This window comes from Nipponia nippon, unplaced genomic scaffold (assembly GCF_047370975.1).
Source record: "Nipponia nippon isolate SJK-2023a ecotype South Korea unplaced genomic scaffold, ASM4737097v1 scaffold_1, whole genome shotgun sequence".
NCBI lineage: Eukaryota > Metazoa > Chordata > Aves > Pelecaniformes > Threskiornithidae > Nipponia > Nipponia nippon.
Genome location: NW_028262290.1, coordinates 31,343,356 through 31,367,098, shown reverse-complemented (window position 1 = coordinate 31,367,098; position 23,743 = coordinate 31,343,356). Strand labels below are relative to the sequence as shown.

At 39.4% G+C, this 23,743-nt stretch overlaps 1 protein-coding gene and 1 long non-coding RNA gene across 11 annotated transcripts in view; one reads left to right on the top strand and one right to left on the bottom strand.

Moving 5' to 3' along the window:
- SNX16 (sorting nexin 16) overlaps window positions 1-16,938 on the bottom strand; it is a 35,059-nt gene extending 18,121 nt beyond the window's left edge. For 3 of the 10 annotated variants that reach the window (XR_015703227.1, XR_015703231.1, XM_087750817.1), the window contains exons 1-4: window positions 16,144-16,581; window positions 11,509-11,975; window positions 7,579-7,665; window positions 2,369-2,517 (exon numbers count right to left, since the gene is read on the bottom strand). Coding sequence is in view for 6 of the 10 variants with exons in the window: in XM_087750817.1 (XP_087606943.1) it covers window positions 2,369-2,517; window positions 7,579-7,665; window positions 11,509-11,880 (608 nt within the window). In the remaining 4 variants the exon portion in view is untranslated. Of the gene's footprint in view, window positions 1-2,368; window positions 2,518-7,578; window positions 7,666-11,508; window positions 11,976-16,143; window positions 16,582-16,831 lie in introns of those variants that run through there. The other 7 variants (XR_015703222.1, XR_015703219.1, XM_087750787.1 and 4 more) reach the window with 5 other exon arrangements.
- Window positions 16,939-17,447: 509 nt separating this feature from the next.
- The window catches only part of LOC148057287 (uncharacterized), a 103,352-nt gene continuing 97,056 nt past the window's right edge, over window positions 17,448-23,743 (top strand). The window contains exon 1 of the long non-coding RNA XR_015703235.1: window positions 17,448-17,540. This is a non-coding gene — a long non-coding RNA (uncharacterized LOC148057287). The remainder of the gene's footprint in view (window positions 17,541-23,743) is intronic.

The following is a 23,743-nucleotide window of genomic DNA, read 5'->3' as shown; positions in this document are numbered from 1 at the left end:
GTTATAAAGTTTATTAAAAAACTTAATCTTCATGCAAAGCCTTACACAGACGAGAGTTCTCCTCAGAACCACATTTCAGTTAACTATCTGTTCATTAACCAAAATACAAACTGATTCCACATACATTTCAATTCCCTTTTGTATCTGATGAGTGATGCAGTCTAAGAGTTATGTTTTGGGGTTTTTTTGCCTTAAATTATGACAAACACTATTTTGTCCAACACGGACCATCATAAAGCTACAAACAAGCTAGCTGAAATACCAAACTAGCTGCAACATGAAACATAAAGCCTTCAGATCTATTCAAGAAGACTAACAGTCCACCCAGCTCACTGGTCTGTCTCCAGCAGCACAACATAAGTGACATTTAGAGAATAATTCCTTTTTTTTTTTTTGGCACACCCATCATTGTGTAATTTAATAATCAGGTAATTCTTAAACTTCTCAGCCACATATTTTGCCCATATAATCACATTTAATAGCCACTGTCAGAGAAGCTGACAGGTTGATCCCAATTTCTTTCTGAAACCATTTAAGCTTTCTGTCTCTAACATCTCACAACAAAGCTTCACAACTCAGTGTGACATACTGACAGATGACTATGAAACATCCAAAACACTAACATTCTTGAGTCATCTTCCCTATCCCCTTGATGATTTCATATACCCTGTTAAGCCAGCCCTTTCCCACGACAACACACTAAAGAGAACAGTACTCTTCTTGCAGGGAAGTTTGTCTGTAGCTTCATGGGCTCTTGCTCGCCTCTTCTGTACTGCTAGCAGATCCTCTTTTGAAATTGAATGCTCTGTTTTAGCACTGGACTATGTGGAAGTACAATTCAGGTTCCCACAGCAATAACATTTTTTTTCCCTTTCAAGTTCCTCTTCAGCAATTTTTATGCAACTTTTGGACTATTGCTGAATACTGAACTGATTTAGAAAACTGTATCAATACCAATAGTTATTTTCCAGGTTGAAAAAAACACAATTGAGTTTATGATTCTGTACATATGTACTTACAGTCATTTTGCAGTTCATGACATGAAATTTAATGTTAGTGCCTTGGGATCCTCTATAATGCTTCACGATCTCATTGCTCACTCCCTTTTCCAGATAATTTCCAGATATTCTGAACACCACTGTCCATAACTGTGATCCAGCATTCCATACGTAACATCCCTAAATCTCCATCAATCCTTTTCCTTTGCCTTTCAACCATTTTATACAAGCTCCCTCATAACTACTTGTAAGATAGAGTTCCCTCTGCAAAAGACATTATTGCTTTTCCAAGTATATCTTTGTTTACCTGCTTACCACTTTGGGTTTTTTATTACAAGCAGTACCAAAAGTCAAACTTACTTACTAATCTTTAGTTCCCAGACTCAACAGTCAAATGCCTTATAAAATTGTGCCAAATGTCGTAATAGCCATTCTACTAAAAAGTAAAGTGGATATGAGCATTAGATGGTCTCACAGCTCAGCAATTTTGCACTTTAGTTCCTCTAAAATTCTTGCAGGAATGCTGTTTGCTTTAGAGAATTTCTTACTCTGTTTGTAATGAAGTTTCAGATGAAGACAGTTCCTCAGACTCATTCCTCAAAGAATCTCTGGTACAGCAACCTCACAACTTTATTTCTGGTGTTGGAAAAGGTTTTTAGAACCAGCTGCTCTGCCTCTAGCAACTTGTTTAATAAAATTCTCTTTTGGCCTATATTAAATTGGTTTTACATTTTATTTGCTAGAATTATGTTCTACTCATCTTCCAGCTTTGGAAGAATCTTCCACTTTGTATGAAAAAAAGATACCATCCAAAGAGACTTCTGCACTTTGTTGCTTAAACACATTATGTTTTTCAGACTCTTAAGCGTTTTTTGATTTGTGGCTTACATTTACTTATGTAAAGCAATTTATAAGGGTACTTCTATCACTATCATGTCACGTACATTAAAAACCTTTAGTTTAATACACATTTTAAGAACTAATCACATAATAGCGTAGGTACTTTCCATTATGAAAGCCTAACATTTAATCTCAATATAAATTAACAATATATCAATTCTTCATTCAGCACATAGAAGTAATGTTTTCGGAGGAAACACGGGATTAGTCCAACATTTTAAATACTACAGCTTTTAGTTAGTAGTTTACCATGTACAATTCAAAATACTGCAATTCCTTTTTTGCTTAGGCTAAGGTGGGATTAATCTAACAGAACACAAAATAATTCACATAATGACCAAATGCACAACATGAATGTTAATGAAATTCCTTACTATGTTGCTCAAAGATATACTGCTAGAGTCTAGGAGTCTATATGAGGTGTTTGGACACAAAAAATCCAAATCCACAAGCAAAGTTTAACCACGTACCAGTTAGCAATATCTTTGTGAGCTACTAGGTTCTGGAGGAATGCTTGTAGTCCCAACTGTCGATCTTCCAAGAAGTCAGGATTATAATTATCCTTGAACCAGCGCTTTGGTGGAAGGGCCAACCGAAAGCCCGGAAACATATCTTTTAGCTGAAATAGAAATCAAAGCCAAAGAAAACCAAGAAAAAAAAGTTTTGATGGAATACTGAACTTGACACAGGCACTGACTTTACTCAGAATTACAGGATCTTTCTGCCTCGTGTTAAGTTCAAGCACAAGGCAATTCTCAACCCTAAGTACAATCCAAATCATAGCATAAATTGTGGACACAATTCTGTTACTTGCTGTGTTGCCTTACACAATCAAATGACCTCTCAAATTTATCATGTAAAATAGGAATGAAAACTTTGCTTTGTTATTTAATGTCTCTAAGTTTGCTATTTAATGCCTTTGAGTCAGTAAGTACAAGAAAATTGTACGCAAGTAAAAAGTATCAGATGAGTAAGCATTTCAGTGGTGTTTCTTCTAAAGTACTCAGGGATAATAAGTACTATATAAATAAAATATATAAAAGCCCATTACAAACCTACAACTCTGCAACTCCTCTTTTTTGGAGGGCTAGCAGAATGAATTACAACATCTGCATGAGATATTTCTAGTAAAGAGTAGCTCCTTGTACACCCAGAATATTAAAATTTCAATATGCACTGATGTGGCTCAAACCCTAGTATTAACAGGCAAAATTGTATTTTTGAGTTACTTAAATAGTAACGGGGTATACTCAACGTCAGAAATACCTAGAAATTTTCTTTGAATTCAGAAATGAAATATGCAAGTGAATGGAAGCATAAAAGGATGGACCTGTCCAAGGATGCCAATTAATTATTTTTCTAATATGTATGAAGATCAAAAAAACATTAACACTTTGATAAAAAAAGCAATTTTTAGATGCCTTTTCTTAGAAGGAATGCTTGACACAGAAAAATCTCGAAGAGGATTTACAACCAACTGGAAAAAGCAAACAAGTTTTACAAAATCCAATGTTCTTCCAACTGCCACAAGAATTGTTTAATCTTTTTCTGAAGACAGGATCAAGCCAACTTCTGTCAGGGATGTACTGCGTACACCTAATATATTCACATGAATGATCCAGTAACAGGGATTCCAGAATCTGCCTTGAAAACAGTTTAGCACTCAATGTTTACCTAGTGGCAAGGTAATTCTTCAGTGGGTGTCTTGATCCTTGCACAAAGAAATTTAAGCCTTCTGACAATCAGCCAGCTTTATTTATTTAACTACTCTTTATGGATTCAGGGAAAAAGTTAATGGGTAGCTCTTTCAGCAGATTAAGTTTTAAAAAAGTTAAAACAGATAATGTTTCACCTAGAATCTGTCTACGCAGTTTAAAGGAAGAACGTTAGTGAATCACTCTTGCTCATGTAAATACTGTTTCACAGCACAAGAAAGGTGCTTTTTTAACATCCCAAGTATTGTATATTCAAATAGCCCATGATAACTTCTCGTTTCTTATTTATAGAATGGTTTATTGTCAAAGCCTAGCTCTTTATTTCTTCATTTTATTATTTAAGTATATGTCTTCCTCTTCTCTTGCTGAATTTCATCTTGATACTAGACTCTTCTTGATATTTTTAAGTTTATCTTTGGTCCTCCAAAGTTCCTTCATCTCTTACCAAGTTAGGATTAATACTGTATATGTAAGTACCCTCTATGCTCCATAACCCCTCTTAAGTTAATAAAATACTGCATAGAACTGAACCCAGACAAGGTAACAAGATGAGTTCCTGTGTTAGCTGTGGAGAGGACCACAGATAACCATTGCTGGGAAAGATTTTTCAACCGCACAGATTTCTGCTTAATGGTAATTTCACTTGTCTGGTTATGTAGATCATGTAATTTATTTCTAAGCAAAGAGTATGCCTACCCACAGGTTTTTTTTCTTCATCCTTTTGTGGATGAAGGGAGTATGGGAAAGCTAGCTGCTGTCAGCAGACTAATTTTCAACAGCACAGTCCTGGGGCATTTTTCTTGAACACTCCTCAGACACAGCAGGAAAAACTGTGGGTCAGACAAGTTATGCTGGCTGTGATGATTGCTTGCTTGGATCCAGCATCTTTTTTAGATGTCTCTCCCCTACATCATCCTGTGATAGATTATGCATGTCACATGAGGCACAGTCTCAGGGAGAAATGGTTAACTTCTTGGTTCTTAAGACTGGCTATTTCATTATTTGTTCAACATCTCTACCAGTATAGTAGTAAACTTGACATTTCCCACCATTTTTTTGGGACTGAAGAGTATTCTTCACGTACTTCTCCAATCCACTAAGTGTTCTTAACAAACAAAACCTATGCATCTAGCCAAATGTCTGTATTTTAGCCTTGCTGGAAATTCTGTCATGTTCCAACATCCACTAAGATTAAATTTTTTGTTAATATTTCAGCAAAAGGCAGTATTTCAGTCTTTGTGGTATCATTCGCTATTTGCTTCCCATAGTTTGCTCTCAAGTAATGGATCTGTTATTTTACTGCCTCCTTCCCTTACTTCTCTAATGATTTATAGAACTTGACCTATTGCTCTTTGCATCCCGTGACAGTCCACCCTGCATCTCCGCACTTCTGCCTCAGTCTTCAGAACTCTGTATTACTCTCCTTGTGCTGATCTCTATTTGTATATTTTTTTAATTACTTTTGATCACTATATGGCTTCTTGTGTACCCATACTGGCAATATCTCATCTTTCCTTTACATTGGATTACTTTGCCACCATCTTCTATTTGTCTTCTTTCAGTAGGTATGGAGTTTTAATAACCTCTTCATTGCCTGGAAAGTAGATAGCTTTGACATTCAAAGAACTTGTTGCTCACACCTGAAATCTGTTCCTTTCAAGTCTTAACCTGCTACTGCACTTATTCATTTTATTCATAAAAGGAGAGTTCAAGGTTTTGAGATCTTTTACTCCTTTTCTATTTTATTAGCTGTTCCTTACTAAAAATATTTCAGAAACTAGTGGAAGTACAAAACACTTTCTAGGATCCTACGGCTATCTATTTTGCCTTCTTTATTTTCTTTGAGAGATCAGGGCAAGTTCTCTAGCTGCTTCTATTAGTCAGCTGAGCTGCATTCATTTATCTAGTCCTGATTTTAATCTATACATGTCCCCATTGTGACACTGTTCCTGTTCTCACATTTTCTCCATTTTTAGCCACTGCCAAAGTCCAACTCTCAGTTCATTTTGGACTTGCGAATAAGTATATGCCTGACACAAAACATACTGCTCTTTTGTCTTTACCTGGTCTTCCTGAAAAGCCATTCCCTCTCTGTTAATGCTTCAAACTGATTCACATAGTGATCATAGTGATCGATTATTCAATTCAGTTGGCATTTAATTCCAAGTTTCTAATACCATTTCAGGGAATGAATAATTTGCCACCAACCTCAAGAAGGATGGTGGAGAAAAGGACTTATAAGATGTATATTTCTCTTGTTTATATTGGATTTCTGGGAGATAGAGTACAGAAAATCCTGAAAGTGTACGTGCATGCAACTTCACGTCTGTATTTGCCATCAAAGAACAAGGAATTGCAAGTGTTGCTCTATGCCTTTTGAGCCACTGATGCGTGCATATAAACAGTTACTCTTCAGTTCATAAGACATTATGCTTTTTATAATACAGAAATGACAGCTCCAGGAACTGAAACATACCATAATTCTGAATCTTTAGAGAATTAAAGAATAGTAATGTAATAAAAGTTTAGATGTATACTGAAAGATGAAAAAGCTTCAGTCAGTGACACAAAGGAAAAATGAAGTTCTTCCTTTTAAACAAAAATCCAAATACCTATAAATCGTGCTAGAGGCCAAACATTTTTGTCAAAAGATTTGACTGCAAAGACGAAGGACTTCACTTGTAAAATCTAAATGTCTATTCTAAAATGAATACCTGTGGCATTTTAATTTTTCAAGCTACTGATAACCTCACTAGAAGTCAATGCATGTAAGCCAGTTCTTGACCTATATCTGACATAGCTGACTAAAATACAAACTGTTGACTTCTGAAATTTGAGTTGAAATCCCCAGAACATCACCATCTCAAAAGAAGTCAGGCTTTTGCCAATACCAAGGCATTCCTTAATTATGGATAGACTGAATTAAAAGACAGAAATTTCTTCAGAAAGAAATCTCTAATTCACATTCAAAAATTTGTAGAAGTCTTAGATTGCACTGATGTTTTAAAGGTAGACTAACAAAATTCCAAATAGATCAAACCAAGAACCCAGAGAAGTGTATAAGTTCAAGTCCATATTCAAAATTTCAGCAGAATTAAGTTCTTGGTTGATTAGGTATATTGATCCAAGGAGAAGAAAAAGGTATACAAAAAAATCCCTTACTATGGGTAAAGAAAAGGAGTATCAAAAAGCTACAAGTTTGAACATGAAAGAACATAATAGCAGAAAGTGTGTTAAACTTGTAATGAAAGATTATACTTAGGTATAGACAGTAGGACAAAAAGTGTAATTCTGTTTTTCTACTTTTATGCTTCTATAGAAATAATGCTAAATGGGATAGCCAAATGCTATTTACCAATTAAAAAAACTTGTGCTTTTCAGACAAACATTTTTTGCTTTCAAGTGTTCTAAAAATATTAAGTTGCTGACCCAGAACTCCTATTTACCTGGTGTCTGTTTTCAGCTTTAAAGATCTGATATAGTATTTCACAACTAACTCTGAAGACACCAAAAATAACTGAGGACTGACCAACATACAAAGAACTTCTTACGTTCATGAAACTTCAGTTTTACCGTGGAAAAAAAAAGCAGTTTGTTGGTCTGAAAAGGGCTGAATAATTACTGGATCATTCCTGCAAGAGAATACAGGCCCGTAGTTCTATTTCCGTGCAGGGGATACAACTATTAAAGACTTAATTTCCTTTATCACATAGACTAGAAATAAAGTATGAAGCACACTAATAGCTTCAGATGAAGAAATACCTCCTTTACACTAGCTGTAGTTATTTCATGTATCTTTGAAAAAATGAGGAATCGTATGTTTTTCATTCATTAATACAGCATGTGTTTCATATGTAGTAAAAAAGGCAAGAAAAAAGTGACAAAAATGTGAGACACACAGAAAATGCAACATGAAAGCAGTGTGAGGCAAGTTAGCTGAGAATTTACCAGTGTATAATTCTCACCTTGTCATTAAGCCTGGAGAAGTCAGTGTACCGTCTGAAAACCACCCAACTTTCATCTGGACTTCTTTTTACCAGTATTTTGTATACCTGTGTGGAAAAACAGGAATATCAGAAAGATGTGCAGAACTTCACGCCGCATTGGCTGGAAGGCTGAAATTATTCTTTATTTCTCAATGAAACAAAACTTGTGGATAAAAAAATATCCTTAATGGGATTTTTTTTTTTTTTAAAAACTTAATTATCAGTACAAACAGTATAAATTAATTTCAGAATTTAAGGAAGAAGTTTCTATAATACCTAAATACAGACAGAAAATAATTAAATGTGAGGAGTTTCTGAAACTGCATCCAGATTTATTCCCCAGGAAAAAACAAGTCTCAGCGATCAAAGATATAAGTGAAGTATGTTTTAGTGATATACTTTAACTTTTGCTGAATTATACTTTTACTCATTAATCCTTGAGGCCAATCTGGTTTTAAGTTGACTGGAATAATCAGGTACTGAGTGTTATACTGTTTTAAAATGTCTCATCTGACTTGCTTCACTAAGAAAAGTGATGCAAGATAAAAATAACATCCTCCTCTGGTTCCATTTGTCTCGAACATTAGGTTTTGTTTTTCCAGGCAAAATATGACCGCTTCCCTAGATAACTACATCAGAACAATTATACTAGCACTATAGAACTGAAGTAATGAATCCTTTGAATCAGATTTAGTAAGACAACAGCACGGCAGTACCATTCTCCTATTTAAAAGCAAATGGATAAATAAATAAAACAATAATATAATGAAACAAAAGGCAAACAATTACCTTTTAGGAGGACTGATACTCAAATGCCTGGACACAATAAATCTAACACCACACAACTTCAACTAGAAAATATTAAACAGTGTCTAGGAAAGAAGGGTTCTCATCTCACAACCTTACTTTCTCCAGTGTAAGGAAAAAGAGGCTCTGCAATTGTACTGGGTTAGCTTTCCCAGTTTAGGTGTTCTCTAGTTGGAAAAAATAAAATACAAGGAAGAAAAAGATATTTTTGGCATCATAATGATAAACAATCCCTTATAGGCATTTAACCAAGTTCTATTTAAAACATTTTCTAATCTGTTACATAGTAAAATCTTTTCCAGTATTTCATGTTTTGACAGCAGACTGTCTTAGGTTATAACTGTATTTTTCTTGTTGCAGTCCCAGCATGTGATAACCCCGTGCTAGCCAACTTCTGTGCATGTGTGAGACTGTTTTTACCACTTTTGTATTCTAGAATATATTAAGTTACAGTCAGTTACACAAACTACAAACAACTACGGTGCAAATGAAAAGCAATTTTTCAGCAAGTACTTCTCATCTACTTTTTAAATACAGAATTCCACTTTCAAGCAGCAGCAGCATGGACTGTGATAGAGGCAATATTTCAGTCATTAACAAAAAAACTATTAGCTTTTAAAATTCAAGCTCCAAGACACGTCTGAGAAGCTAGCATTAAAACGTAATTCTTCTGTCTTGCATTTTCTGTATAAATGTTTGTCCAAATGTTTTATCTTTCTTGTCGCACCAGAAGTATAAACAGTTTTATTTTATGAAAATTTCATAAAGCAGAACTGCTACATAAAATTGTGAAGACTCTTTGCTAGTACACAGTAAAGCATAGAACAAGAAGTTTTGGAATATGCTTGCGGATTTACTTGCTAATCAGTATTCTATTCTATTTTTTTATTCTACTAAAATTTCTGCAGAGGCATTGCTTACAAACGCACACATGAAAAAAATCCGTGAGTCTAACCCTCACTTTGAATGGTTTCCAAGTAAATATTAGACAACTTAAATAGTCTTCACAAATTATGGTCAACTTAATCGTAATAAGGAGCACAATCAGCTTGTAATTACTGGCCAAAAAAAAACATGGTCAACCTGAAAAAAAACATTTTTGGTTTTCTTGCCAAATTGCAAAAGAAGTTTTGGTTTCTTTTTAAGATTCGTAATTAATAAACAAGGAAAACTAGAGTATTACAAAACCAACTGTCTGTTCCTTCACACCAGGTCTTGGGAAAAAACTACAAATGAATTCAACAAATTCACGTAATTCCAGTCAATCCTGAATTGCCTTATTCCACAAATACAAAATATTCAATGAAAACATTCCAATATTTAGTAACAATATCTGGCTGATTCAGCATCTCATTATCATTTTTAGTTTGCTTAAAAAAAACCCCAAACAAACAAAAACCCCCATGCTAATTGCACATTCCAGGACTGCTAACTCATTTGAGACCAACTGCTTACAAACAGAGACATTTTTCAGCCTAGGCTTTTTCTCCCATAAGCTTCAGCAGCCATGCACTCCTACATGCACTAACATTTAACTCTTGGAAGTTAGTACATCACCCAGCTTAAGTAATTCAGATTTGTATTTTTGGGAACTATGAGATGCTAACAAACAGTAAAAAACCTTCGGCAATTGAGTCTCCTCTCTTTTACAGGTGATTTCGATTTAATTTCCATTGTCTTCCATCTCATTGATTTTGCACTGCAGAAGCAACCAAAATTTCTAGGACTAATTAGTTGCTGCTTTTAATGCACAATAGCAAGCTTATTTTCAACACGCAACTGAAAACAAGCAGTTAATTACGTGCTTTCAGAAACAAACACAGCAACAGAAGTGAACTCATGAAGAGCAAAAATGCATCCAAGCATTTTAACGATGAAGAATGTTTTGTTTGTACTGTAACCTGGCCTTCTACATAAAATAAGGAGTCAAAGTTGTCATTGTAACTACAGTTGAAGAACATCTTACATGCACAGTGAAATACACCTTGGCATATTTTCAGGCTAACCCTTGTGAATATAACAATACTAACCATTGTTTTAGTTTTGAAGGTATTATTTAAAAGGAATCTTTTAATCTACGTGTAAGAAAAAATTTGGCTCTTCTCTTATGCTACCATACGTGAAGATGTTAGAAACTGAAAAACTTATGAGAAGACAAGCCTTCATTCTCAAGTAATTAAAAAGCAACATTTTTAATTCTTTGTAAAGAGAACTTGATGATTTTACTAGTATTTCAATTGTCATAAGGGCATTAGATTCCACATTTTTCTAATCTAAAAGCAAAAAGGGGAAAAAAAGTTTGGCTGCTATTTCCTCCTCCTTACCTATTTCTGATTAATGTTGCTCTCGTGAAGTAACATAATTACTAAATAATTAGTAACAAACAACTTCCATCAGTCCCACAAGCATTGCTAAATTATCTCGGAGAAATGTTTCAACCACATCCACGAAAACAGATGCACAAATGCGTTAATATATTTATGGCATATAAAAATAAATTTAATTGCCAGCTACAGTACATTTTGAGAAAAATCAATATACAAATCAGTTAAGCTGGCATTCTGTCATGAGATACTTGCGTATGTGACATCTCACTGATGTTTTCAGAACAGATTTTTCCATATTAGAAACTAAACCTAGCAATGCAAGAAACTGAAAACTACATGTTTGCACTTTAATACAAATGTTGCGTGTTACTAATAACTGTGAAGGGCAAATAAGAAGGTGTCTTATCATTAATTTCAAATAAAAGACTACATTTTATTTAAGATGTTTAACTATCCAGAACTTCAAGTTTGATTTCACAAGGATTCTAACTTTGCAAGGAATTCCTGACTTTTCCAGCAGAAATTGATACCTGAAGTAGAATGAACTCCTTCTATTCCACATACACAATTACAGGAAAGACTGTTGCTGAGTCTCAATTTTCCCACCTGTATAACAGGAATGATATTTTCCTGTCAGATGGCAGTACTTTGAAGCTGAATAGGTATTTGTAAAGTACTCCAGTATCCCTGAACTGCAGGATTAATTACCAGAGAATGCAAAGTACATTAATTATCTTGTCATTACAGGATGAACTGTACTATCCCCAAAACTTACAGTGAATTTTGCCCTTTCCTCCATCACCTCATAACCCAGTATAGTAGGCGTGGACGGTCGATCTTCCCAGCTCCTGGAATCTGTATTCTGCTCTATTTCTTCTACGGGCTGAGTACAGTATTCTATGGATGTATCCATACCTGTAAATTTAGTCCTAACAAGTGGACTACTACACACAGATGACGTAGAACCAATCTGGTCAGGCACGCTCATCTTTTTAAAACTACCAGTTGTAGAGTCCTCCAGCTGTCCTTTTGAGGAGCTGGAACTCGTCGAGATACTCCCAAAAGAAGAACTTCTTTGGTTTCTGTTTGTAAAGCTGGATGATGAACTTCCAATAGGAATAGGAACGGGAACGTATGGTGTTGCCATCCTTCATGAAAAAAAAAAATCTCAGTTTTTGGTCCACAAGTTTAAGGTTCATTCACTGTATAAGCCATGTTTTCTCTTCTTTTCAAGAACAGTACCTGCAGTGAAGAACAGAAAATATTGTTGTAATTTTTAAGTGAAAGCAACACCAAGATACTGCTATGGAAGAATCTGTATCAGCATTGAGATGGTATATAGCAGTATTGATGGTTAAACATTTTCACAAGGAATTTGACTTCATATGAAATGCTGCTTTTTACATTGTATCTCTACTATTTGACAGATAGCTTTACAGGAGTTCTCTTTCACAGCTATAAAAATTAAAAATGACAGAAAGTTAAAGTAAGATTACAAAAGAGAAAAAGATTTTTGTCCTTTATGATTTAAGTGCTATTTTGTTTTATTGAAAGAGTCAGCAATCTTTAGGCATATAAGAAGCTAGTGTAGTTTTAGTGACGGTTTAGTATAAACAGTACAAAAGCTGTTCTCAGAATTGCTTCTGGAAGATATCTGGAACAGACTACATGAGCCAAACATGCATGAAACAATATACATGACACGAATCAAAAGACAACACAGTAAACAACTTAGGTGAAAACCATATTTGCATCTATTACATATTCACTGAAGTACAATGGATCTGTTTTCAAAGTGAAATATTTTTTCAAAACAACTCTGTAGCATATAATACTGCAGACATTTGTAACGACGTTAACTGGGCACATTTTCTGTAGCTTGAATTGGAGCAATTAAGTTTTACAAGTGTGCACATCAAAAGCAGTGTTGCAATAGCAGCTAGTTTTCCATTCCAGCAGATTAAAATGGAAAAAACAAGTTCAGGAAAAAAAAGAGATAAATAAAAGATTTGATATTTTTTCTTCAAGAAAACCATTTCAAGCCAAAATTAATCTTTTGTGTGCATGTGTGTATATTTCTAGAAAAAGAAAATTAAGACAGCAGTATCAAACTGCCAGAAAAGCACCATCTCCTCATTTTAACGAAGTACTCAAAGAAGAGCTCTTACAAGATGCAAATTAGATGCCACCTCTTCGGATTAATAGGATTTGAGTCACCACCCATTTCACCCAAGAGCATACCAATCAACCATGAGGCTGGAGGTGGCTGTGAAATGGGAAAGCTGATTCGCATCATATACATAATCAATCATCTATTGGAGCAAAAACCAAATGAGTTTCCTAATTGCCAGGGTGAAGTGATGCTTTCATTCTCTTGCTCTAAATAAATCTCAGAGAACACAAATAAGGAAATAAATACGAAATGAACCAGCATCAACAAGAAAGACTGAAAAATGCTCTTGAAAAAATTCCTTGAGTGAAGGAAAAAACCCAAACTTCCTCATCCTTTCAGCTACATAGGGAAATCTTCACACGCTCTGTATGTCAGAAAGATCAGGGAACTTGACCAACAGGAACAATTTCAAACTGGCAGTGACTCCTGGAGAGAACTTCTGCTTCACTGTGGCATGAGGCTGGACACTCAGCAGCATCCGAGGGAGCAGAAATGTCAGTATCATAAGCCCCTGCTGATTGACTTTGCTGGCCAGGTACAGGATACAGCTTCTGTTGCAGCATAGTCCTGTGCTTGGTTATGTGACTTAACCCCCTGTGTCAGACAACTGACTTGCTTCAGCCTCACAGAGTTTGAAAGAAGCAAATCACACCTGTCTTCGAGACAAGACCTTCTTCTGGAGCTAGACCAAGATCTAAGGCCCTCTTTCCACCTGTATCTCAGTAAGTGAATCTGTTTTCTGCCTCAAACAATAAACTTTGCAATAATTTTTTTTAATAGAGAGAGAAATATCAAGACGAAGTATTCTCTGGTAGATTTTCTCTAGCAATATTCTTGCCTGTATAAAACACTGAACAAGGCAACTGCTTCTTCACTTGCCACTTTAGTGACCTTTCCATGTTACCAGCGTAAGTAATTGAGAGCATCCCCTTAAAGAATGCCCTACCCAGCTATGCTCCTGGGAGCTGTGGGATTAAATCCCTATAAACAGAAGAACCCAACTGAGTCCAGGTTTGCAACAAATCAGAGGATCAGTAAATAAAAAAAAGTGGTTATTATCTTCTGCTGCATGACTTCATGAATCTGAACCAGGAAAGGAAAATAAGCCCACATCTCAGGGAATCTGGTGAAGTTCACCCAGGACTTCATGGAATTTTGAGAAGAAAAAAAAGCCTGTGCTTTTCAGCACTTTTTAGGAAAAAAACAAAACAGAAAAAACCAACCATAAATCACAACACTATTTTCACCAGTTACAATACTTGTGAACAGGGTCTCTTCTAGAAGAACTTCTTCCTTTAAAGTGAAATGCCAGTCAAGAACTTGCTATCTTGAACTTATATACTTACTACTACTCTGAAATGCACATGCATTACTGAAAGGCTGCACCTATATTGGCAAGCAACACAGCTCCACACAAACAGACCTGTAAAGCACTTAGTGTTAAGAATCCAACATCCACATTGTACATGCTTCAGCAGCTTTTATGTCAGACTAGCTGTAATTTGGTACCATTGACTGAATGCTTATTAGCAGCTGGACTGCATTAGGTCTACTACCAGGGTCCGTTTTCTGGTTTAGTTTCTTTTGTACTCTGCAAGACCATCCCAAATTGTGAGCCAATGCATATTAAACAGGGATGATCACACTATGTACTTCTGAAGGAAATTCTTAACTCAATCTGACACAGTAAACATACCCGTAGATAAATAAAAGAGGCTGACACTACCAGTGTCACACCCAGCTTCCTATAACTTTGAAAAGTAACAGAAGACTATTATTTAAGTAACAGAAATGTCAGGTCAAGTGAGCAAAGGGCGCACCGTGTCATTTAATTTGACTTTTTTTTTTGTCAAGAAAACAGAAAAAGAAACATACAAAGATATTACATTAGAACTTACAAGACTCATAAACACATATATATGCATATATATGTATGTAAATCCATCTTAAACTGTAAAAGTATCGCAATTTCAAAATAATTAAAATATTTACATGCTATGAATCACAACAGGGTTTATAATCACATTAATTTGCAGTTTATGAAAGCTAAACATTAGAAAAAGATTACAATGCTCAAATGAGGGTCACAACCTTAGGACTCAAGACTTTTCTATGAATACAGAAGTTTACTGCCAACGCATGCAATAAAAGGAACAGAAAATAATCTCATTTAAAAAAGAAACAAATCAAAACTTTGAGACAAACCGTATCCCTCCTTGCTTATGCCAGCGTAGTAAGGAGGAAAGATTTAGGTGTACAGTCTGCTACTACCCAAGCTTCACTGCAGACTGGTCTCGCATGTCACTGCACGAAACCAGCAGAATCATTGCACCACATCAACTTCCAAACACACAGATCGCTCACCACACCTAGGAGATAATCCAGCAACTGCACTCTCTTTCTTGTCTAGATATTTACTTACTGTACTTGTTGCGAGAAATTAATTTCCTGTTCAGAACCCGTATTTGGTTTAGTTTGATTCCCAACTATAAGTTAAGAATGAAATAAAAAGAAGAGAACATTTGCTAAAGTACTGAACTGCTAGATCTGAAACAGGATAGGACAGAGTCCCAGGAACCCGACCATCACATGCTACAAAACAGCATGACACCAACTTACACTACTGCGTGTTTACAACAGCCATCTCCCTCTTTGTGGGTGAAGCAAATAGCCTATAATAAAACCACTTAAAAAGGGTTTGCCTCCAGCTTGCAGCTATCGCAATTCCAAACCCTTTTAAGCTAATGGTTTGTATGTTCAGTGAGAAACATGTAAGCCACGCGATTCAAGGATAGTAGATTAGAAACAAAACAATCCTTAATTAACAGTTCTAATTGAATTTAGAAGACCTTTAGCTATGCAATACTATTTGTGATCTGGTTACATATATTACCTCTCTGTTTGGACAACGCAGTCAGGCTGACCTCTGTTGTTTAGGATTTAAACGCTACCGGGGAATGTCAGCCGAAGAACTAGTGGAATACTTAAAGGGACAACTTGCTAAGACAGGTTTTATAAAGTTTTTTAAAAATAATCCTTTTGTGTCGACTTCAATCAAGTTACTTAACAACCTATTTCACCTGCTTATGAACTCAAAATTGGGGCCTACTTACTGCATCTCACATATACACACAGAGGGACGATTCCTGCCCCAAAAAGCCCGTCACCGAATCAGAAACAACTGCAGGTAACTCTCCCCCCGCAAATTCCACAGCAGGATGCGCTTACGTTGCCTACCTCTGCCTGTGATTTATTGGCTCTGAAACAGACGAAAACCGAACAAAACCCGTCGGTGTCTCTCAGCCAGCCACCGGCACAGCCCTGAAGCTGGGGGGGACCCGCTGGAAGCGCCCCCACGGCGGGGCTGCGGCTCCCGCCTCCGGGCGGCCACGCTCGCCCAGCGCCGCTTTACGTAACTTCAGGAGCGGCCGCCGAGCCAGCGGCACCGGCGGGGCCGGCCTCACGCAGCTGCACGGCCCGGCAGAGCTCGCCCAGCCGCCGGCCTTCGGGAGCCGGCCGGTTCCGCAGCAGCGCCGGCTGAGGAGCCACCGCTGAGGCGAGGTGAGGCGAGGCGAGGCAAGTCACCCCGCCCCGCCCCAGGGAAGAGGAGCTCCGTCCCCGCCGTCCCGCGGCCCGGGCGGCGGCCCAAGCGCCCGCGGCGCCCCCCGCCGGCGGGGACCGGCGCAACCGCCCGCCGCCTCCGCACAGGTGCGCGGGAGCTGCGCCACCGGCCGGCGCGGCGCGGGGGCGGCGGGGGCCGGCCCTGCCCAGCGCGGGACGGGCGGTGTCGAGGCTCCGCTCCCCCGGCCCGCGCTCCCCACCGCCTGCCTCCCTCATTCCCCTCGGCGCCTCCTGCCCCGCTCGCCCCTTCCCGCCGGCCGGGCGGCACTGAAGGGAGGGAGGGAGGGCGAGCGCCCCCACTCACCTGCTCGCCGCCGCGCTCGCCTCCCTCTGCCGCGCCACCGCTGCGGCCGCCCCTCCCCCTCGGCCGGCCCCGCCCCGCCCCGCCGCGCGCTGAAAGGGAAGGCGCGCGTCGCCCCGGGGCGGGGGGGGGCGGGGCAGCGGGCCGGTACCTGGGGCGCGTGGCGGGAGGGGAGGAAGCGGGCAGGGGGCGGGGCCGTGCGAGGAGCACGAGTCCGCGCGCGCCCCGCCCCCGGCAGAGCCTTCATTTCCCGGCAGGCAGCGCGGGGCCGCCCGGGGCGGGAGCCGGCCGCCGGCCGCGCTGCATTTCGGGTGCTGTAGTTCCGCGGGGCGGGGGAGCGGCCTGCGGGCGGCCGGGCCTCGGCGGAGGGGGGGGAGGAAGGAGCGGGGCGGGAAGGGGCCCGCGGGCAGGCAGGGGAGGGCGGCGGGTCTTCGCCCTCCCGGCTGCCGGCCGCGGACACCCCCGCAGAGCTCTGTCAAGGAGGGGGCGTTAACGTGATTTCACGTAACACCACCAGCTGAGCGCCACGTGAAACGTCACGGGGAAATGCCACCGGTGAATTTGCCGGGAGGGGGGGGAGAGGGGGAGGAAATCACTGTTCTTCAATAGTGGTGGGAATAAAACGGTGTCTCGCTATCTCATAGTGACCTAGGTGCGTAAAGAGAATATGACATTCCGGAGAAAATGAACACAACACAGTTTGTGTTGAAAGGTACATTTTCTTTATATATTTTAAATTCTCTATACATCACATGAAAACGTGATACCTAGAGAAAGTCGTCTTTTTTCTGAGAAAGTCTTTCTGTTGAGCTTTCACCCAGAGGCTACCACACACCCGGTTTTCTGGGATTGCCTTTTTCCTCCCTTTGGATCTTTTACCTGGAAGGTACTTGACCACTTTGGGATTTTAGGGTGCCAGCAGCCTGCTAGAACAGTAGCCGGGAGTACTGCCCGACAACTGTCTCGTGTTCGTGGGTCTGGAAGCCATTAGATGCTTCCAGAAAACATTGCACCTCTTGTTCAAGTGCTGTGCAACTGATCTGCTTGTTTATAATAAACCTGATACTTTCTGCAGCGCATGGGCACGCAAATAGTGTGGCAAAACCATGCTGGTAAGGTGATCTGCTCTGCGATTGCAAACAGTAGTATAGGCCTGTTGCATTACTCTTGTCAGTATATACTGCCCTGGGGGCTACTGTTACCACTGGAGTGTAATTCTTCTGCTGGAGTATTAGGACTCTAAGTCTTCTATTCTTAGAGTCCTAGGGAATTTTGTTCTTTGTTTTTTCCTGTGTCATATTATTTAAGCAGTACATCAGACTGTTTGGAATTAATTTTGAGCTTAGTGGTTTTTATGGATGTTGGTCTTTCAAGCAATTTCCTCAGATTTGGCAGGGTAGCTAGCATTCATCATGAGTAGAATTAATAGATTTGAAAAGCATTTGTGAATGACTACTTCAGAAGCCATGGCATGGGGAACATTTTTGGATCTAATTCTCTCTTTAAGTTCCCAATTCTGTTTTAAATATGTAGTACTCAGAAGAGATAATATACTGGATTTTTGAAATGCATTATATTAATGCATGTATTAAATCAGAGAAAATGTAATCAACTGCATTTTGAAAATTGCACTGCCGAACCTGATAGGGTGAGCATATAACTATTACAAAATTTAAACTGTGTCTCGCTCAAGATGAAAATGACCTCTAACATATAGTGGCAGAGGAGAAAAAACTGCTAGAAACAAAAGAATCCTAACTTCCAGTTGTTCAGAACACTTTTTTCTATAGTAGTTGAACATGCCTGAGCATTACAATAATTTAGTTGTATATTCTGTGGGATTTTTAATTTTTACTGTGAATAGTTATTTTTAAAGTTTTCTACCTATACCAAACTACTTTTTAAAAACAAATGAGATTTTTTCACCTCTAGAAACATTTGGCAGTTAAAAACGCATGTTTTTCAGTCTGTTAGTCAGCTACCCTAACAGCTTGTGTCATGACATTTATTGTACAGGTTAATATAAAATTTTTGACAGCCCTCCCCAAGGACAGTGACGTCAGTTTTCACTATGACACTGTCGATCAAGCAGGAGTCGTATCCCAAATCCTTTGAAGAGAACAGGACGTTTTTTGTCACGGTGAGCAGGTATAGGAACAAGGCACGAGGCTGCATTTCTTTGGTCATTTGGAAATTCCAAGGAAGTCAGTGGGATTTTTGGCTGCTGAGGAATGTGGGCTCAGTGCCTTCACGTCACAAGGCACTGTCCACCCACAAAGTCATCAGGAATGACTGTTGCTTCACTGGGGTGAGAGAAACTATGCAGGATTAAGGTGAATTAAAATTGGGTCTGTGCCCTTCCAGGTTTTCTCTTTATAGTAGTTTTTCCCTGTGTACTCCGGCTGTAGCAATCTGTAAAGGTTTGAAACTGCCTTGCCCCAGCTGCTTGTGTAAGCAGAAAATCTGTGGCTTCCATTGCAGGCTAGATGAGCCACCCTGTGGCAATACCTTGCATTTCACCTTCATTGAGTCGAAAGGACAACAAAACTAGTTACTTACCGTGTATGAGACTGGGAAGTACTTGCTATTTTTTTTTCTGCACATACCAGATGCCACCCATATTCTGCCTCCATCCACTAGTTATTTGGTTTTCCAGAGGATTGGTATATATATTATAGGCCTGATCAAAATCTATCAGGCCATCATAATCCTTTGTGCCAAAGACATGATTTTTGCTAATGCTAGCTGGTTAGCTAGCTTAATTTTACCTTGTTTAGGGGCTAGGGCTTGCAGAATCAGAAAAGCCTATTAATGTAGAAGAACTTTATGCAACCTCTGTGAAGTTCCCAGCACTTTCTCTGCTGGGAAGAAGAATGCAGGAGTTGCTAATTGTGTAACACTAGCGGTCCAGCAATTCCATCTTCTCTTGTAAAAACAATACAAATAATCCTATAGGTGAGAACTCTGGGATAATCAGTTATTGAATTAGATGTGGCTTCTGCTGTGCTAGTTGAGGCATAATGCGATATGTTTTCAAAGTCCCACCTGCCCTCATGTGAAACACTAAGGGTAGATTTTAATACTTCCTATGTCTGTGAGATGCTTCTTCAGCACATGTTCAGAGGGGCATTGGCTTTTAAAGGACTGAAAAAGTTGACCTTTATACATACCCTTTGAGACCTCCTGTCCTTGGGAGGTTGTACTACAGTTTCAGATATCCAGTGGTCAAAAAGGACTGAGGGGAAGGTAAGAGGTGGGATTTAAACTCCATTGCTGGCTGGCTCTTTGCAGGTTTGGTCTGACTTTCTGTGATTCACTGCTCTGTGGCTGGCTGTGTTCAAACTTACTTGAGGCTTGAGACATCTTGCTTGTGCAGTATAGGCTCCTGGAAGCCTGCACTCCTTGTTCAGAGTTCGAAGTAGCACGCTGAGGACTAGGCTCTCCCAAAGTTCAGTTCTTTGTTAGCTCTAGATCTTTTATGATTTCTAGGACTTTGTTCTAGCTCAGGTTTTGAATTTCAGACTTGATCCTTGTCCGAAACACTCAGGTGTGGGAGACCAATTGCCCCTTTGTCTCCTTACTGATTACTCTCAGCCTGGTAACATCTATATATTATCTTCTGATGCTTGCCGTAAACTTTACTCGCAATATAGTTTTACACCTAAATTGGTTTCAAGGTGGTATCCTCATAATAGACTTTTTATGGAATAAAAATAGACTTAATAGATTTTTTGTGGAATACCAGATTCACAGGTATAGTTCAGCTGCTGTGTATTCTGGCAATTCATTGAGCTACAAATGGGACTTACCAGCTTTCTATTCAGTTACGCCTGTTGTGCTTCTCTCTTAGATGGGCGTCCTCAAGTAAGAAAGCAGAAGCAGCAGCCTCTAAGGAGTTAAAAAGTTCCTGCCTGTCAGAGGCTAGGTCTGCTTTGAGTTATAGGGAATTTTTCTCTCTCAGGGATTGCTTCTGGGTAGAGAAGCTCGCAGGTGTTATGGCCAGTGTTTTCAGATGAATCAACTATAAATGTGGATTTTGAAATAATATGAGAGTTATAACATTTGCTTCTGTCCTGTGGCAGGTATTCAGATCCCTAGCAAATTGTGTCCTTTCTTCTTCCTTCCTTTTTATCCTCACCATCAGCATTCTCAGCCCCTGTCTTAGCTGGGTATATCTTGCTTTGGCTTTAAAATACACAGGTAATTATGATTACCAACTGCTCATAATGATGTGTCATTAATAAATAAGAACATACAGAAGTATTCTGATAATAGATTGTATTGATGCTTGGGCAAAATTGTCCTAGAAATTGACAACTAAAGACTCGTTGACATCTGGCTACCCTCTGGAAAAAGAACAAAATACATAATTTTGACAATAGGTAGACTTTATGATATTCCACTGGGGTCCTGCTTTTTCTGCCTTCTTAGCCTTGGTCTTTACTGGTTGTGCTGGTTTTGGCTAGGGTAAAGTTAATTTTCTTCATAGTAGCTAGTGTGGGGCTATGCTTTGGATTTGTGCTGGGAACAGTGTTGGTAACACAGGGATGTTTTCGTTATTGCTGAGCAGTGCTTACGCAGAGTCAAGGCCTTTTCTGCTTCTCACCCCACCCCACCAGCGAGCAGGCTGGGGGTGCACAAGAAGCTGGGAGGGGACACAGCTGGGACAGCTGACCCCAACTGACCAAAGGGATATCCCATACCATATGACATCATGCTCAGCACATAAAGCTGGGGGAAGAAGAAGGAAGGGGGGGACGTTCGAAGTGATGGCATTTGTCTTCCCAAGTAACGGTTACAAATAAGTAATTCAGGAAACCGTTTCTGAACATGAAGGACAAAAAGAATAGTAGTTAGGAAGGGAAAATTGTGTCTGACCAACCTGATAACTTCCTGTGATGAGATGACTAGCTTGGTGCGTGAGGGAAGAGTGGTGGAAGTTGTTTATCTTGACTTAGTTAAGGCTTTTGACACTGCCTCACGTAACATCCTCACAGATAAACCAATGAAGTAACGTCTTCATTAGTGACCTTCATGATGGCACAGAGTACACCTTTGTCAGGTTTGTGGACAATATAAAACTGTGAGAGTGGTTGATATACCAGGTAGTTGTGCTGCCATTCAGAGGGACCTTGGCGGGCTGGAGAAATGGGCTGTTAGGAGTCTCATGAAGTTCAACAAAGGGAAATGCAAAGTCCTGCCCCTGGGGAGGCATAACCCCGTGGGATAAGCAGTGCAGGCTGAGAACCAAACAGCTGGAGACCAGCTTTGCAGAAGAGGCCCTGGAGGTCCTGGGACACCAAGCTGAACGTGAACCGCAATGATGTGCCCTTGTGGCAAAGGCAGATAATGGTATCCTGGGCTGCATTAGGAGGAGTATTGCCAGCAGGCTGAGGGAGGTGATCCTTCCCCTCTGCTTAGCACCAGTGAATAACATCTGGAGTGCTGTGTCCAGTTCTGGGTTCCCCAGTACAAGAGAGAGATGGACATACCGGAGCAAGTACAGCAAAGGGCCATGATGATGACTGCGGGCTTGGAGCATCTGACAATGAGGAGAAGCTGAGAGAGCTGGGATTGTTCAGCCTGGAAGAGAGAAGGCTCAGCGGTGTCTTATCCATGTGCAGAAGAACCTGATGGGAGGGTGCAAAGAACTCGGAGCCAGGCTTTTCACATTGTTGCCCAGTGACAGGACAAGAGTCAGAGGGCACAAACAGAAATACAGAAAATTCCATCTGAACATAAGAAAGCACATTTTACTGTGAAGGTGATCAAACACTGGAATAGTTTGCCCAGAGAGGTAGTTGCTTGATGATATTTAAAACCTGACTGGACACAGCCCTGAGCAACCTGCTGTAGCTGACCCCGCTTTAAACAGGGACTGGACTAGACTATCTTGAGAGGCCCTTTGCAACCTCAGCACTTCTGTGATTCTGTGAGCTTAGAGGCCTGCCATCCTTCTGTTGCTGCAGAACAAAAAGATAGCAGACACAGTTTCTATTTCTGTTTTCTTAAAAGCATCTACTCTTCAAAGGGTATGGCAACAAAATTTGTTCTCATTTGCTGTTGTGTGATGAAATAAAATTCAACTTGTTGCAAGTTGACAGGTAATCTTTGAATGTACTTTCTGATACTTTTTTTTTCTGAATAAGGGTTTTTTTTTTCTTCTTTTCTTCTTTTTTCCTCCCTGTAATCTATGTGAAAAGAAAAGAAGATTGTAAGGAAAACCCAGGGAGTAGCAAATAAAGAATTATTGTTAATTGAATAGTAGACTACATGGTTTCTTTTCAATCTAAATAAAATTATTATGGCAGAAATTTCAAGCATTTTGGTTGAGGAGTCATATTCATGTGCAATAATGACTTCATTACATGCATTTGAAGCCTCAGGTTCAACAATGATTAGTTTTCCCTTAGCTAGAAAAAGTGGTTTTAAATGTTCTTTGTTTTACATCATTGAAATATTCACTTACTTTCCTTGCGGGGAAACGGTGGTTCTTTCCCAGTAATAACCTTTTGGACACAGTGGTTCCCTGTGTTGTAATTTGACATGGCAAAGCTTCTGGTCCTTTGATACGGCCTTTGCAGAAGGTTTTGGTTTTCCCTGCCGATGCTCTGCGGCTTACTGTTTTGTATGGCACAATGTATTTTAGTATTGGTTTGTAAGACATCTCAAAAGTATTTCTTTTTCTGTGGGGTAAAGAAGAAACTTGGTCTTGTTAAAACACGAATGGACACAGAAGTGGGACAGACTTGTTTCATGGGTTTCTGTGTGACCTTGGACAAATCACTTCAATTTCACTTTACTGTCGATTCCCGGGTTTTGCTATAGGCTCATTAAGCAAGCTAACAAAGTTACAGTGAATATAATCTTCTTCTAAATCTGGAACGCATCCCTATTACTTGCACAGCCCTGTGT